The sequence below is a fragment of the Capra hircus genome, chromosome 15 (genome assembly GCF_001704415.2).
Source record: "Capra hircus breed San Clemente chromosome 15, ASM170441v1, whole genome shotgun sequence".
In the NCBI taxonomy this organism is placed as follows: domain Eukaryota; kingdom Metazoa; phylum Chordata; class Mammalia; order Artiodactyla; family Bovidae; genus Capra; species Capra hircus.
Window position 1 is genome coordinate 4,144,899 of NC_030822.1, and position 18,772 is coordinate 4,163,670.

The 18,772-nt window shown below is 38.0% G+C and overlaps 1 protein-coding gene and 1 pseudogene across 1 annotated transcript; both read left to right on the forward strand.

Moving 5' to 3' along the window:
* On the forward strand, window positions 5,635-9,081 carry LOC102176629 (annotated as a pseudogene).
* Window positions 13,745-18,339, forward strand: LOC102176348 (olfactory receptor 5F1-like). The gene is made up of 2 exons (XM_005690240.2): window positions 13,745-13,784; window positions 17,396-18,339. The coding sequence occupies exons 1-2, from the start codon at window positions 13,745-13,747 to the stop codon at window positions 18,337-18,339; spliced, it is 984 nt and encodes a 327-aa protein (XP_005690297.2).

Genomic DNA, 18,772 nt, shown 5'->3' on the forward strand with positions numbered 1-18,772 from the left:
GTACTTTTTGTCCCATTTGAAGATGAGCACTTGAACTGAAAATATGACATCATTTTTCAAGACATAAATAAAATGTTAACTTAGGGTAGATATACCTCTGATGACTTCACAGAATGATGGGAAGAAGTAGTAATAACTTGTTGCATTTGAGTTCAGAAAGTTTTTTCCAGATTTTCCTTGTGAACTGTGGCAAGGCAGGTCAGGAAGTTTGTTTGTTTGTTTGTTTGTTTGTTTTTCACTGCAAAACACCTCTCATGAAGATAACACTGGAAACCAGTTTCTAGAGTGAGGAAGCTAGACAGTGCTGGGAGATAGCCTCTAAAGCTGCAGTATAGATGTGACCACAGTGATGCGAAAGGGTGGTGCCTGTATGATCATCAATCACTCAGTGTGTATAGAAAGCTGTGAGTCCTATAGGATGAGAATCAGTGTAGATGCTCCTACACACACCCCTGTCTCTACAAGAATTAGAGAGGGAAGAATCTGGGGATGCCTCCATATATGCTGGTAAGGCATCCTCAGGTACCGGCTTCTGAATATAGTATTCATCTTAGAACACACTACCTGCTTGAGGGTATGAAAAGACTGTCTTATTTTATAGGAAAAGAACCATTTTTGGGGTCAGTGTTGGTGCCAAAGAGAGATTTTCTGAATGGCCAACTCATTGATCTCCTGGGTAAAAGATCACTTCTATATCATAACATGCATAGAGTTCATTGAGTCCCATTGAGTGAAAGTCCCTCAGCTGCGTCCAACTCTTTGCGACCCCATGGACGATAGCCCACCTGGCTCCTCTCTCCATGGAATTCTCCAGGCAAGAATACTGGAGTGGGTAGCCTTTCCTTTCTGCAGAGTATCTTCCCAACCCAGGGATCAAACCCAGGTTTCCCACATTGCAGATTCTTTATCATCTGGATCACATGCATAGGAAACCTTCCCAAACTGGTTCCATGGTTTTGACCACTTAAATCTTATTTTAAACTGGGTATTTCTCTCTGAATATGCCTTTTAGCACTCTATGTATTATTGTTTGCTTTGCAACATGCTTCCTAGTGTTAGTCACTCAGTCATGTCTGACTCTTTGCAATCCCATGAACTGTATCCCACCAGACTCTTCTCTCAGTGGAATTCTCCAGGCAAGAATACTGAACTGGGTAGCTATTTCCTACTCCAGGGGGTCTTTCCAACCCAGGGATCTAACTGTTGTCTCCTGCACTGCAGCAGTCTCTTTACCAGTTGAGTCACTGGGGAAGCCCCTGGGATATCCTTATCCTTCCTCAAAAATCCAGGTCAATACTGGCATGTGAAGAGGTCTGTTTTCCTCTGATATGAGAGGGAAAAGTTCAATAATGCTTTATAAAAATAAGCTTACATGAAAATATTATGAATATTAGAATGAAATTTCTTTACAAATGAGGACAAAAAGTTTTACAAAGACTAATAGTTAACAAAGGAATTCAGAGCTTTTAATTAGTAGATAAAGTATAGGGCAGATTGTTTAGAAGTGAAGTACCACTATGAACATAGGGGTGCATATATCTTTTCCAACTATAATTTTGTTTGGATATATGCCCAGCAGTAAATTGCTGGATCATATGACAACTCTATTTTCAGTTTATAAAGGAACCTGCATACTCTTTGCTATAATAGCTGTATCAATTTGCATTCCCACCTACAATATAGGAGGGTTCCCTTTTCTACACACCTCCAGCATTTACTATTTGTAGACTATTTAATGGGCTTCTGTTGTTGCTCAGTTGGTAAAGACTCTGCCTGCAATATGGGAGACCTGGGTTTGATCCCTGGGTTGGGAAGATCTCCTGCAGAAGGGAACGGCTGCCCACTCCAGTATTCTGGCCTAGAGAATTCCATAGATTATATAGCCCATGGGGTCATGAAGAGTCAGACACGACTGAGTGACTTTCACTTACTTACTTAGACTTTTTAATGTGGCCATTCCGACTTATACGAGGTGCCACTGAATTGTAGTCTTGATTTGCATTTCTCTAATAATTAAGAAAGTTGAGACTTTTTCATGTGCCTGTTAGCCATCTGTATGTCTTCCTTGTAGAAATGTCTATTTAGGCCGCCTGTCCGTTTTTGGATTGGGCTGTCTGTTGGTGGTACTGTTATTGAGCTATATGAGCTGTTTGTTTATTTTGGAAGTTAAGTGCTTGTTGGTTGCATTGTCTGTAAACATTTTGACCCAATTGGAAGATTGCCTTTTCATCTTCTTTATACTTTCCTTTCCTGTGGAAAAGCTTTTAAGTTTCATTAGGTCCCATTGGTTTATTTTTGCTTTTATTTCTATTGCCTTGAAAGAATGACAAAAGAAAATGTTCCTATAATTTATTTTATTTCTGTAAATATTCTCTCCTTTCATATGGACACCCAATGTAATTTATTTCACCTGTGACTTGTGTATTTGATATGGAAAATCTGTAGTTAATCCCCGTGTAAGTTAAGAATCACAGACAATTTCAAAAAAACAAATGCCTACGTGCTCTGAGGCATATAGTAATTCCCATTGGCTCTCTGTTTTACGTATGGTAATATAAGTTTCCATGTATACCTGTGGCTGATTCATGTTGACATTTGGCAGAAACCAACACAATTCTGTAAAGCAATTATCCTTCATTAAAAAAAATCAATAAATTTTAAAAAAAGAAAAAAGAAAAAACAAATGCAATTCTAAAACCAAGAATAATTTATATTTTCATGTTATTTCCTTACTTGCTCAGGTAGAGTGTTTCTTCAATAAGTGGATGTAGTTAGTGTTGCCTTCTCATTTATTTCACTCCATAAATGAGCTGGATTAACACAGGAATGGGATAAATTCCTTGCCCTAAGGTTGAAAAGCAGAGACATTACTTTGCCAACAAAGGTCAGTCTAGTCAAGGCTATGGTTTTTCCAGTGGTCATGTATGGATGTGAGAGTTGGACTGTGAAGAAAGCTGAGTGTCGAAGAACTGATGCTTTTGAACTGTGTTGTTGGAGAAGACTCTTGAAAGTCCCTTGGACTTCAAGGAGATCCAACCAGCTCATTCTAAAGGAGATCAGCTCTGGGTGTTCTTTGGAAGGAATGATGGTAAAGCTGAAGCTCCAGTACTTTGCTCACCTCATGCAAAGAGCTGACTCATTGGAAAAGACTCTGATGCTGGGAGGGATTGGGGGCAGGAGGAGAAGGGGTCGACAGAGGATGAGATGGTTGGATGGCATCACTGACTCGATGGACGCGAGTCTGAGTGAACTCCGGGAGTTGGTGATGAACAGGGAGGCCTGGCATGCTGCGATTCACGGGGTCGCAAAGAGTCAGACATGACTGAGCCACTGAACTGAACTGAACTGAAGGAAAGTGTAAAAACTTGATTGAGGATGTGCACCATTTTGGAATAAGCTAAAACTACAGAGAAAAAGTATATTAAACAATCAATCAAAATTAATAATTCTTAAACTTCCGCAAGAAACATTAAAGTAACAAAGAGATCTGTAACCACATCATGAGTCAAGTCCACATAGTGTTTTATTGCATCCACCTGCATGTGATCTTATGTAATTACTTTTGATAATGGAGTTTCCACTTTAGAGGATTGATTCTATAATTAAATCCTATTATCTAGTCCCCATGGTTACCCTACCCTCTTCAAGAAAAAAACGGTATAAAAAGGCAGGAATGAGCATGTATTCAAAGTTGTCTCAAATTTTTACAAAGATATAATTCAAATTTTCTCTGCTTATCATTTTATTTGAAGTGACAAATTTCCTATTTTTGTGCCTTAGCTGAGTTAACAGTGATTATAATACAAAAGGAAACAATAGACTAGATAAGTTAGTACTAAGACAGATGCTATTAAGTGTGTGGTGCTGTCTCTGTCTTTTACTACTGTGGACAGATATATGGCATTAATTCGTTAGTGAGCTGTGTAAAGAGAACAGTCGCCTGATTTAAACTACTACAGAAATTAAAAGACGCTTACTCCTTGGAAGGAAAGTTATGACCAACCTAGACAGCATATTAAAAAGCAGAGACATTACTTTACCAACAAAGGTCCATCTAGTCAAGGCTATGGTTTTTCCAGTGGTCATGTATGGATGTGAAAGTTGGACTGTGAAGAAAGCTGAGCCCTGAAGAATTTATGCTTTTGAACTGTGGTGTTGGAGAAGACTCTTAAGAGTCCCTTGGACTGCAAGGAGATCCAACCAGTCCATCCTAAGGGAGATCAGTCCTGGGTGTTCATTGGAAGGACTGATGTTGAAGCTGAAGCTCCAATACTTTGGCCACCTGATGTGAAGAGCTGACTCATTTGAAAAGACCCTGATGCTGGGAAAGATTGAAGGTGGGAGGAGAAGGGGAGGACAGAGGATGAGATGGTCGGATGGCATCACCAACTCAGTGGACATGGATTTGGGTAGACTCCAGCAGTTGGTGATGGATAGGGAGGCCTGGCATGCTGCAGTTCATGGGGTCGCAAAGAGTCGGACATGACTGAGCTACTGAACTGAACTGAACTACAGAAATATTCTTAAGAACATGAAAAATGTCAAAATAACGGTTATTTAAAATGGGTTATTTTTGCTATTTGGAGAACACAAAAGTGATTTAAGAGTGATGATGCATGAATTTGGCGTTGAAAAATATAGAAAGATATCTCTATGAGAAAAAAAAATCCATTTGAGTTAATTCAAATACCTGTGAATATTTCAGCAAAGATAGTTCTATAGTTAGGATGTGGGCTAAGAGAGAAAGAATAGAACATAGATGTTGCATTTGCAAAAAGCAAAAGTGAAACGTCGATTTAGATCAATTACTTGAGAGTCATACAACCAAGATACAACACAGTAAATTGCTTAATAAATGTCAATGCTTATTCACTTGTACATTAATTTTCTTCTTTCTTTGGTTACTTTGTTTAGTATGCTCTGTTTTCCTTAGCTTTTATTCATATTTGACTTATTTGTTAATATTTATTAATTTATTACTATTATTTATTACTATTTCTACTATGTCCAGCAAACTTTTTACTCCCAACGTAAGTTTAAGTAGAAATTAAAAGATGTTACTGTTGGAAGGAAAACTATGATTAACCCTAGACAGTGCATTAGAAAGCAAAGACATCACTTTGCTGACAAGGGTCTGTATAGTCAAAGCTATGGTTTCTCCAGTAGTCATGTATGGATGTGAGAGCTGGACCATAAAGAAGGCTAACCGCTATAGAATTGTTGCTTTTGAATTGCGGTGCTGGAGGAGACTCTTGAGAGTCCCTTAGACTGCAAGGAGATCAAACCAGTCAATTCTAAGTAGATCAAACCAGGCAATTCCAAAGGAAATCAACCCTGAATATTTACTGGGAAGATTGATGCTGAAGCTGCAATACTTTGGCCACCTGATGCGAAAAGCCAATTCACTGGAAAAAAAAATACCCTGATGCTGGGAAAGATTAAAGGCAAAAGGAGGAGCGTGGTGGAAGATGAAATGGTAGGATAGTATCATTGACTCAATAGACATGTATTTGCGCAAACTCCAGGAGATTGTGGAGGACAGGGAAGCCTGGCATGCTACAGTGCATATGGGGTCACGAAGAGTCGGACACAACTTAATTACTGGCAGCACACACACTAATTTATTTATAATAAATGGCCAGAAAAAAATATATTTCACTGAATGATTTCATCTTTTCAGGATTAGCAGACACACTGGAGCAGCAGGTTATCCGCTTTTTGCTCTTTTCTGTGATTTACACACTTACAGTTGGGAATGTTAGGATGATCCTCTTAATCAGGACTGATTTCTGACTTCACACACCATGTACTCTTTCCTGGCTAACCTGTCCTTTGTGAGTGCTTGTTATTCATCCATCATCACTACAAAGATGAGGGTAGATTTATATCAGAGAAGACCATCTCCTTTGCTGGCTGCTTTCTGCAGATTAAATGGTTTTATGAAGGCCTTACAAGACCTTTTAGAACTAACACCCAAAAAAGATGTCCTTTTCATTATAGGGGACTGGGATGAAAAAGTAGGACGTCAAGAAACACCTGGAGTGACAGGCAAATTTGGCCTTGGAATGCGGAATGAAGCAGGGCAAAGACTAATAGAGTTTTGCCAAGAAAATGCACTGGTCATAGCAAGCACCCTCTTCCAACAACACAAGAGAAGACTCTACACATGGACATCACCAGATGGTCAACACCAAAATCAGATTGATTATATTCTATGGAGCCAAAGATGGAGAAGCTCTATACAGTCAACAAAAACAAGACCAGGAGCTGACAGTGGCTCAAATCATGAACTCCTTATTACCAAATTCAGACTCAAATTGAAGAAAGTAGGGAAACACACTAGACCATTCAGGTATGACCTAAATCAAATCCCTTCTGATTATACAGTGGAAGTGAGAAATAGATTTAAGGGCCTAGATCTGATAGATAGAGTGCCTGATGACCTATGGAATGAGGTTCATGACATTGTACAGGAGACAGGGATCAAGACCATCCCCATGGAAAAGAAATGCAAAAAAGCAAAATGGCTGTCTGAGGAGGCCTTACAAATAGCTGTGAAAAGAAGAGAGGTGAAAAGCAAAGGAGAAAAGGAAAGATATAAGCATCTGAATACAGAGTTCCAAAGAATAGCAAGAAGAGATAAGAAAGCCTTCTTCAGCAATCAGTGCAAAGAAATAGAGGAAAACAATGGAATGGGAAAGACTAGAGATCTCTTCAAGAAAATTAGAGATACGAAGGGAACATTTCATGCCAAGATGGGCTCGATAAAGGACAGAAATGGTATGGACTTAACAGAAGCAGAAGATATTAAGAAGAGGTGGCAAGAATACAGAGAAGAATGGTACAAAAAAGATCTTCATGACCCAGATAATCATGATGGTGTGATCACTAATCTAGAGCCAGACATCTTAGAATGTGAAGTCAAGTAGGCCTTGGAAAGCATCGCTATAAACAAAGCTAGTGGAGGTGATGGCATTCCAGTTGAGCTGTTCCAAATCCTGAAAGATGATGCTGTGAAAGTGCTGCACTCAATATGCCAGCAAGTTTGGAAAACTCAGCAGTGGCCACAGGATTGGAAAAGGTCAGTTTTCACACCAATTTCAAATAAAGGCAATGCCAAAGAATGCTCAAACAACTGCACAATTGCACTCATCTCACATGCTAGTAAAGTAATGCTCAAAATTCTCCAAGCCAGGCTTCAGCAATACGTGAACCATGAACTTCCTGAAGTTCAAGCTGGTTTTAGAAAAGGCAGAGGAACCAGAAATCAAATTGCCAACATCCACAGTATCATGGAAAAAGCAAGAGAGTTCCAGAAAAACTTCTATTTCTGCTTTATTGACTATGCCAAAGCCTTTGACTGTGTGGATCACAATAAACTGTGGAAAATTCGGAAAGAGATGGGAATACTAGACCACCTAACCTGCCTCCTAAGAAATCTGTGTACAGGTCAGGAAGCAGCAGTTAGAACTGGACATGGAACAACAGACTGGTTCCAAATAGGAAAAGGAGTACGTCAAGGCAGTATATTGTCACCCTGCTTATTTAACTTGTATGCAAAGTACATCATGAGAAATGCTGGACTGGAAGAAACACAAGCTCCTGGAATCAAGATTGCCGGGAGAAATATTAATAACCTCAGATATGCACATGACACCACCCTTATGGCAGAAAGTGAAGAAGAACTAAAAAGCCTCTTGATGAAAGTGAAAGAGAGTGAAAAGTTGGCCTAAAGCTCAACACTCAGAAAACGAAGATCATGGCATCCAGTCCTATCACTTCATGGCAAATAGATGGGGAAACAGTGTAAACAGTGTCAGACTTTATTATTTTGGGCTCCAAAATCACTGCAGATGGTGACTGCAGCCGTGAAATTAAAAGACAGTTACTCCTTGGAAGACAAGTTATGACCAACCTAGATAGCATATTCAAAAGCAGAGACATTACTTTGCCGACTAAGGTCCGTCTAGTCAAGGCTATGGTTTTTCCTGTGGTCATGTATGGATGTGAGAGTTGGACTGTTGAAGAAGGCTGAGTGCTGAAGAATTGATGCTTTTGAACTGTGGCATTGGAGAAGACTCTTGAGAGTCCCTTGGACTGCAAAGAGATCCAACCAGTCCATTCTGAAGGAGATCAACCCTGGGATTTCTTTGGAAGGAATGATGCTAAAGCTGAAACTCCAGTACTTTGGCCACCTCATGCGAAGAGTTGACTCATTGGAAAAAACTTTGATGCTTGGAGGGATTGAGGTCAGGAGGAGAAGGGGGACGACGGAGGATGAGATGGCTGGTTGGCATCACTGACTCGATGGACATGAGTCCGAGGGAACTCCGGGAGTTGGTGATGGACAGGGAGGCCTGGTGTGCTGCGATTCATGGGGTTGCAAAGAGTTGGACATGACTGAGTGACTGAACTTCTGCAGATGAACTTCTTTTTAGCCTTGGCCACAAATGAACGCATCCTTTTTGGGTTAATGGCCCGTGACTGCTATGTGGCCACATGCAACCCTCTCCTTTACTCCTTGATCATGTCCAGGATGGTCTGCCTGAAAATGGCAACAGGTGCTTTCACTGTAGGACTGCTCAACTCCAAGTTCCAGACAAGTTGAAGAAGCAGCTTCACATTCTGCAGTTCTAATGTTATCCATCACTTCTGTGACTTCCCTTCAATTATTAAACTCTCATGTTCAGACACGTATCTGTATGAAATCATCTTGTCTGTAGTGCCTGGTGTGGATACAGTCAGAAGTCTGCTGGTGAGCCTCACTTCCGACTCCTACATTCCCTTCTCCACCTTTTGTATGCTTCCAGGGAGGAAAAGTGCAAAGAATTCTGCACTTGTGCTTCTCACTTGACTGATATTATTCTGATTTATTCCACCTCCATCTACACTTATCTGAGACCTACTTCCAGCTACTCCCTGACTCAGGATTAATTGGCTTCTGTTTTTTACACAGTGGTGATCCCCATGTTGAATCCTCTGATCTACAGCCTCAGAGATAAGGATGTAAAAAAGGGTTTATGAAACATAATTACTAGGAAAAGGGTTCCTTTATTTTGTGAGTGGTTCAGGCCTAAATAGACTATGTCTTGAAATTTGAAATACTGGTCCAACTTATTTTCATTAGAGCATTGTCTATGTAATCATGTTCTGTTTATACTCAGTTCAGTTCAGTTCAGTTGCTCAGTCGTGTCTGACCATTTGCGACCCCATGGACTGCAGCATGCCAAGCTTCCCTGTTCATCACCAACTCCCGGACTTAACTCAAACTCATGTCCATTGAGTCAGTGATGCCATCCAATCATCTCATCCTCTGTCGTCCCCTTCTCCTCCCACCTGTAATATTTCACAGCATCAGGGTCCTTTCAAATGAGTCAGTTCTTCACCTCAGGTGGCCAAAGGATTGGAGTATCAGCTTCAGCACTATTCCTTCAATGGATATTCAGGACTGATTTCCTTTAGCACAGACAGGTTGGATCTTCTTGCAGTCCGAGGGACTTTCAAAACTTTTCTCCAACACCACAGTTCAAAAGCATCAATTCTTTAGCATTCAGCTTTATTTATAGTTCAACTCACATCCATATATGACCACTGGAAAAACCATAGCTTTGACTAGACGGTCCTTTGTTGGAAAAGTAATGTCTCTGCTTTTTAATAGGCTGTCTAGATTGCTCATAACTTTTCTCCAATGAGCAAACATCTTTTAATTTTATGGCTGCAGTCAGCATCTGCAGTGATTTTGGAGACCCCCAAAATAGTTTGTTACTGTTTTCCCATTTATTTCCCATGAAATGATGGGACCAGATGCCATGATCTTAGTTTTCTGAATGTTGAGTTTTAAGCCAACTTTTTCACTCTCCTCTTTCACTTTCATCAAGAGGCTCTTTAATTCTTCACTTTCTGCCATTAGGGTGGTGTCATCTGCATATCTGAGGTTATTGATATTTCTCCCCGCAACCTTGATTCCAGCTTATGCTTCATCCATTCCAGCATTTCTCATGACGTATTCTGCATATAAGTTAATATTATACAGTATTTATTTGATGAAATTATATTCATCCTCATTAGGTAAGAGCATAGAGCTTTCTTCTAATCATTGCATATTTTGCTAGATCCCTAAAATAGGGCTTATTTATAAAGAAATTTAGATTAGAGAAATAAAGGACTAAGTATATAGAGACAAAAGTAACAAGGTCACATGAAATGAACCATTTAATGAATTTTCCCTTTTTTTGATGCATTTGTTTTCACCATTTATGATTTGTAAGTGATATATATATATCACCAGTGGCAAAATATTTTAAATACATAATATATTTCCATTTTATTTTGCTGAATCATTTCCTGGGGATATGCTTAAATACAATTCAAGAATGTTATTTTAAATGTAATAGTAAGCTCTTCAACTTTTTTTCCTTTATTTCCACAAATGCATACATATTCACTAAAGTATAAATATGAATTGTGTGGCAGTGTTCTGTATAGAAAACAGCTGTTTGGTTAAAAAGCACAATTAGACCAGTTTTTTTCTATTCCTTTCTTTTCTTCTCAAACATTTCCTATTTTTCTATGAGTCTCTCCTCCAGAGTGATACATATACATAAAGCCACATGAGCACGCACTCAGTTATGTTTAATCAGGGCATAGTTCCAAAACAGGTATATCAGTGTTTAATGGGTGAAACTGACATATTCTGTATAATAGATGCATGGATTTCCTGCTTATGGTAATCTTCTGCAAACTACCAAAAAAATCCTTTAAAGTTAATCTAACTATTAAAAGTAAGCCTTAATATGAAAGTGGAATGGGAGTGACTTAATAGAACTCAGAAGGAAATTGAGAGGGGGTCAGCTCTTGTTAAGATGTTAACTTTATTATATAGTTTTTTAAATATAAATTTTTTTTTCTACTCTACAATTTTATCTCTGGACTTTTATTTGTGTATTTAAATTTCCTTTTTTACACAAAAAGTAACACACAGTGTGAACTCTTCTGCATTTTTCTTTTTTTTACTTTAACTCCATACACTAAAAACCACTGTATATTGCTTCTTGGAGTATCATTATTATTTTTTAACCTGTATAAAACTATATTGTATGGCCTGTACTTTTGCATTTTAACTGTTTCTGATATTTGTAATCATAAATAATGCTGAAGTAAATAATTTTGTACATATTGTATCTTGAACAGTTTCCCTCCCCAGAGTGGTACCCTTAGTACTACTGATGAACCTACGTAGATACTTACTTTGGGTTTGGATTTGCTTTCCCTACCCACCATGCATCTCCCAGCAATGTCACTTATGGACTTTCTGAATATCTATATATCTCTGTGTTTTTGACAAAAAAGCTCACTTCATAAAGAAGTAAGGCAACTGAAAAGTAAAAAATGAGTTTCACTTCCTACATATCCAGAAGCATCTCACTTCATAACAAAATAGCCTAGAGAAGACAAATATATTGCCAACAACACCTTATGACAATAGCATGCTGTTTCATGGGACATGCAAATACTTGGACTCAGTGACCAATGGTGTGGTTTTTCCCCACTGACAGAATTAATGAGTTGAAAAAGGTATGGCACCTCTTACTATTACATTAAAAAAAAGAAAAAAAAAACACAAATTAAAACTATACTGACATACTATTTCTCTCCTATCTCACTGGAAAATTTCTAAAGCACGTAAGTAAAGTGTTGATGAGTGTGTGGAAACAGACACTTTTATACATTGCTAGTAAACATGAAAAATGGAACAAATCCTAGGGAAGGGAACTTGACAATATCTAACTAATCTACACATCCACTTATCCTTTAATCCACTTATCCTTTTATATTTAAAACTGTTAAATATAAATTTATTTATTTTAATTGGAGGCTAATTACTTTACAATATTGTATTGGTTTTGCCATACATCAACATGAATCCACCATGGGTGTACCCATGTTCCCCATCTTGAACCCCTTTCCCACCTCCCTCCCTGTACCATCCCTCTGGGTCATCCCTTTGCACCAGCCCCAAGCATCCTGTATCATGCATCGAACCTGGACTGGCAATTTGTATTTTATATGATATTATACATGTTTCAATGCCATTCTCCAAAATCACTCCACCGTTTCCCTCTCCCACAGAGTCCAAAAGACTGTTCTATACATCTGTGTCTCTTTTGCTGTCTCACATACAGGGTTATCGTTACCATCTTTCTAAATTCTATATATATGCGTTAGTATACTGTATTGGTGTTTTTCTTTCTGCCTTGCTTCACTCTGTATAATAGGCTCCAGTTCCATCCACCTCATTAGAAGTGATTTAAATGTATTCTTTTTAATGGCTGAGTAATACTCCATTGTGTATATGTATCACAGCTTTCTTATCCATTCATCTACTGATGGCCATCTAGGTTGCTTCCATGTCCTGACTATTATAAACAGTGCTGCGATGAACATTGGGGTACACGTGTCTCTTCAATTCTGATTTCCTCGGTGTGTATGCCCAGAAGTGGGATTGCTGGGTCATAAGGCAGTTCTATTTCCAGTTTTTTAAGGAATCTGCACACTCTTCTCCATAGTGGCTGTACGAGTTTGCATTCCCACCAACAGTGGAAGAGGGTTCCCTTTTCTCCACACCCTCTCCAGCATTTATTGCTTATTGACTTTTGGATCACAGCCATTCTGACTGACTTGAGATGGTACCTCATTGTGGTTTTGATTTGCATTTCTCTGATAATGAGTGATGTTGAGCATCTTTTCATGTGTTTGTTAGCCATCTGTATGTCTTCTCTGGAAAAATGTCTATTTAGTTCTTTGGCCCATTTTTTGATTGGGTCGTTTATTTTTCTGGAATTGAGCTGCAGGAGTTGCTTGTATATTTTTGAGATTAGTTGTTTGTCAGTTGCTTCATACGCCATTATTTTCTCCCATTCTGAAGGCTGTTTTTTTCACCTTGCTTATAGTTTCCTTTGTTGTACAGAAGTTTTTAATTTTAATTAGTTCCCATTTGTTCATTTTTGCTTTTATTTCTAGTATTCTGGGAGGTGGGTCATAGAGGATCCTGCTGTGATGTATATCGGAGAGTGTTTTGCCTATATTCTCCTCTAGGAATTTCATAGTTTCCGGTCTTAACGTTTAGATCTTTAATCCATTTTGAGTTTATTTTTGTATATGGTGTTAGAAAGTGATGTTATTTTAAATAGAAAATTAATCCCAAACTCTATTCAGGATATTGATATATCTGATATAACACATAGCATTTATTAATGGGTCTTGTTACTGTTGTTGCTTTTTAATTTTGCAGAATATTGCCTATGTTTCTCTTTCCAATGAAATTATTCAGCTTTCTTTCTCTAGTCCCAATGTATAGCCTGAAAACTAATAGACATCAAATTAACTTTATTAGATTAAAAGACAAAGCATGATATAGCAGGCCTGGTATTGATAGTCTCATGAAAAGATGCATGTTTGAGCAAAAATTATGAAATCATATTCGAGACATTTAATGTTAACTCATTGGCAGTTGTACCTCTGCTGACTGCACAGAACAATAGGAAGAAGCAAAGATCATTTGTTGCATTTAATTCTGAGAAAGGTTTTCCAAAATTTTCCGTATATGCTGGTAGGGCTTCTTCAGATATTGGTTTCTGAATATAACTTTCATGTCAGAACATACTACCTGCATGAGAAGAATATAGCTTTCTAGAAGAACCATTATTCTGATTGATAAAGGGTAGAAAAGAGAGATTCTCCAGCCATGGCTGGCTCGTCGACCTCTTCGATACAAGATCACTTCTGTAAACATTTCCTTCAGCTAATATGAAAAGAAAGCCTTCCCAAATTTGATTCTCTGGGTTTGACCACTTATTCAGGCTCAGAAATCATGCTTTTAACTGGGTGACTTGCTCTGAATATGCCTTTTAACATTCTGTCTATTATTATTTCCTTTGAGATATCCTTATTTTCCTCACTGAGGATGGTGACTGAAGTCATGAAATTAAAAGATGTTTGCTCCTTGGAAAGAAAGCTTTGACAAACCTAGACAAAGTATTAAAAAGCAAAGACATCACTCTGTGGATAAAGGTACATATAGTTAAAGCTATGGTTTTTCCAGCAGTCATGTATGGATGTGAGAGTTAGACCATAAAGAAGGCTAGGTGCTGAAGAGTTGATGCCTTCTAATTGTTGTGCTCAAGAAGACTCTTGAGAATCCTTTGGCCTGCAAAGAGAGCAAACCTGTCAATTCTAAAGGAAGTCAATGCTGAATATTCATTAGAAGAACCGATGATGAAGCCGAAGCTACAATACTTTGGCCAGCTAATGGGAAGAGACTCATTGGAAAAAAATCCTGATGCTGGGAATGATTGAGTTTAGGAGGAGAAGGGGGCAACAGAGAATGACACGGTTGGATGGCATCACAAACTCAACAGACATGAGTTTAAACAAACTCTGGGAGATAATAAAGGATGGGGAAGCCTGGCGTGCTGCAGTCCATGGGTCGCAGAGTCAGTCATAGCTGAGGGAATGAACAACAACGACATAGGATATTAAATATAGATCCTTGTGTGTGTATACACATGCATGTGCACACACACGCATGCACACACACACACACACACACACACACACACACATACTAGGACCTTGCTGGTCATCTATTTTTTAAATAATAGTTTGTATCTGCTAATCCTAAACCCCAAATTTGCCCCCCGTACCCTTTTTCTCCTTTGGTAACTATCAATTTGTTTTCTATGTTTGTGAGTCTCTTTGTTTTGTAAATAAGTTCATTTGTATCATTTTTTTAGATTCCGCATATAAATGATATCATTCCATATTTGGATATTTGTCTCTCTCTTCATGAGTTGCTTCATTTAATATGATAATCTCTAGGTCAATCCATGTTGCTGTGAATGGTATTATTTTATTCTTTTTTATGGCTAATATTCCATTGTATATATGTACCATATTTTTATCCATTCATCTGTCAACAGACATTAAGATTGCTTTCATGCCTTAGCTATTGTAAATAGTACTACTAGGACCATAAGGGAGCATATATCTTTTTGAATTATCATTTTATTCAGATATATGCTGAGGGTTGTGATTGCTGGATCATATGGCAATTCTATTTTAGATTTTTAAGGAAGGTCAATAAGTTTTCCACAGTGGCTGCACCAGTTTGCATTCCCACCAACAATGTACTAGGATCCCCTTTTCTCCATAAGCTCTCTGCTACTGCTGCTGCTGCTAAGCTAGCATTTATTAGTAGTAGTTTGTTTTTTTTTTTAATGATGGCTATTTTGATTGGTGTGAGGTGATACTTCATTGTAGCTTTGATTTACCTTTCACGAACAACTATTGTTGTTAAGCATCTTTTCATGTGTCTGTTGGCCATTTGTATGTTTTCTTTGTAAAAATGTCTAATCAGGTCTTCTGGCAATTTTTTCCTTGGATTGTTTGCTATTTTGGTGTGTTGTTGTGATTGAGTTATATGGGCTGTTTGTATATTTTGGAAATTAAGCCCTTGTCATTTGCATGGTTTGCAAAAATTTTTGCCCAGACCTAGGTTGTCTTTTCATTTTGCTTATGCTTTCTTATGCTGGCAAAAACTTATAGGTTTCATTAGATCCTATTTATTTATTTTGATTTTTAGTTCTGTTACCTTGGAGATTGAACTAAGACTATGTTGCCATGATTTATTTATTTCTCTATGCAAATAGACTCTTCTTATGGACACACAGTGTGATTCATTTCTCTTTGTGATTTGTGTTTTTGCTATGGAATATTTGTAGTTTAAATTCTTTGTAAGATCAGAATCACAGGCAGTTTCAACAAACAAACGTAATTACAGAATCTTAAAAATATGTTTTATTTAAATATATTATCTTATTTAATCAGAGTAGAGTATTTAAAAGGGTTTTTTTAAAGGATTGGAGTGAGTGTCATTTTCTTATTTATTTCACTCAATTACTGAGCTGGAATAAAGGTTAAATTCACTGAGACAAGGAGAGGGGTGAACACACACACGAACACACACAAACTCAAACAGAAAAGGAAAAATAAAAACTTGGTAGTGGGAAATGCACCCTTTTGGAATATGCTAAAGCTACAAAGAAGCAACTAAACAGCCAATTAAAATTAACATCTTATAAACATTGGGGAAACATTAAGGTAACAAAGAGATCAATAGTCACATGGGGATGCAGGATCCACGTCCCGTTTGACTGCATCTAGCTGCATGCGATCTTATTTTAACTGCCTCTGAGATTAGGGTTTATGCTTTCAGAGGACTGATGCCACGACCAAAACCTGTAATCCCGTCCTCAAGGTTATGCAACCCTCCTCAAGAAAAACCAAATAAAAGGCAGCCGTGTGTATACGTTTAGAACGTGTCTCAGATTCTTACCAAAGGTAATTCAAATTCATTTCCTTTAGAAAATGAAAATCTTCTTTTCATTTTTGTGCAACTGAGTTATTTGGCTTTCTAATAAAAAAGAAAACAATAAACTAGAAAAGTTAGTAATGGGAAGGATGCTGTTAAGTACTTGGTGCTGGCATTGATTAATGTGGACAGGTAGAGTGTGTGCTAATATCAATACATGGCATTAATTTGATAGTGTGCTTTGTATTGAAAGAGCCATTTGCTTTAATTTAAAACATGACAAAATCATGTTTATGAATACGGTAAATGTCAAAATGATGATTATTTGAAATGGAATTTTTTTACTGCGTGGGGAATACAGAAGCAATTTTCAAGTGTTGATACATAGATTTTATTTTATTTTTTAAATTTATTTATTTTAATTGGAGGCTAATTACTTTACATAGATTTTAGAGTTGCAGAATATGAAGAGTGGTCCTGAGGAGAAAAAATTGCATTGAGTTAAACTCACGTACCTATTCAGACCATGGGAGGGCCTTCAGCTAGAATAGTTTGGTACTTTGCATTTTGGATGTAGGCTAGAAGAGAAAGTATAGAATATATATTGCATTTGCAGAAACTGAAGTGAAATATGTGTACTTAGCCCAATAATTTGAGAATCCTTCAACCCAGGTGCACTTTAACACGGAGAATTGCTTAATAAATGCCAATGCTTATTCTTGGAGAAGGAAATGGCAACCCACTCCAGTATCCTTGCTTGCAAAAATCCCATGGACAGAGGAGCCTGGTGGGCTACAGTCTGTGGTGTCGCAAAGAGTCGGACATGACTGAGCAACTAAGCACGATGCTTATTCATTTGTCCACTAGTTTTCCTCTTGCTCCACTTGTTCTATATATTATGCTCTGTTATCCTAGATTTTTTTTTCATGTGTGATTGATTTTATTAGACCTACCACTTCCTGTAAACTTTTGAGAGGAAAATATTAAGAATGAATTCAACTTTAAGCATAAAATTTCTGTAATAAGTGGCCAGAAAAAATTATACTGTGCTCACTGAGTTCATCCTGTTGGGCTTAGCAGACTCACTAGAGTTACAGATTACCCTATTTTGCCTTTTTTCTGTGATTTATACACTTACAGTTGTGGGGAATGTTGGAATGATTCTCCTAATCAGAATTGATTCTCAGCTTCACACGCCCATGTATTTCTTCCTGGCTAACCTGTCCTTTGTGGATGTTTGTTATTCATCCACCATCACCCCAAAGATGCTGGTAGATCTATTATCAGAAAAGAAGTCCATCTCCTTTGCTGGCTGCTTTCTGCAGATGTATTTCTTTATAGCCTTGGCCACAACTGAATGCATCCTTTTTGGGTTAATGGCCCATGACCGCTATGTGGCCATATGCAACCCTCTCCTTTACTCCTTGATCATGTCCAGGACCGTCTGCCTGAAAATGGCAGCAGGGGCTTTTACAGCAGGACTGTTGAACTCCATGGTTCTCACAAGTTGTATAAGCAGCTTTCCTTTCTGCAGTTCCAATGTCATCCATCACTTCTTCTGTGACAGTCCCCCACTTTTTAAGCTCTCATGTTCTGACACACGCCTGCATGAAAGTATTGTGTCTACTTTTGCTGGTGTGAATATCGTTGGAAGTCTGCTGGTGATCCTCACCTCCTACTGCTACATTCTCTTCTCCATCTTCCGCATGCATGCAGGGGAGGGGAGGCGCAAAGCCTTCTCCACGTGTGCGTCTCACCTGACAGCCATCATTCTGTTCTATTCCACCTCCATCTACACTTACCTCAGACCTTCCTCCAGCTGCTCCCTGACTCAGGACAAAGTGGCTTCCGTATTCTACACAGTGGTCATCCCCATGTTGAATCCTCTGATCTACAGCCTCTGGAACAGGGAAGTGAAGAAGGCTTTATGGAATGTGATTACTATGAAATGGATTCCTTCATTTCTGTGATTGATTAATTTTCTGAACTAAATAGAATATGCAATTTAACTTTCAGAAACTGGATCAAGCTTCTCTTCATTAAAACTTAATCTGTATAATCATGTTCTGGTAATGTTCATGGACACGAGTCCTGCTAGATATAACTTATCAAACTTATGTAAGATCATGAAACTTTTTTCTAATCATTGTATGTTTTCCTATAGATTTCTAAAATGTGACTTATTCATAAAGCTGTCTTGGTTATGGAAATAAAGGGTTAAGTATATGGAGATAACTTTTGCAATGTCACATGAATCTAGTTGTGTATTATATTTGTAATTGTCAGCTTTTTAAATGTATTTTTTCAACATTTATGATCTGTAAAGGATTGTATATATCACATGTGCGAAAATGTTTTCAAAGTAGATTTCCACTTTATTAAATTAGGGCGGTAAAGCTTAAA

Bases quoted from the DNA above. Each gene is read 5' to 3' on its own strand.
- LOC102176348 (XM_005690240.2), top strand. From the start codon at position 13,745: ATGGCTGGCTCGTCGACCTCTTCGATACAAGATCACTTCT. The intron at 13,785-17,395 runs GTAAACATTTCC...TTCTGTAATAAG, and splicing joins TTCGATACAAGATCACTTCT to TGGCCAGAAAAAATTATACT.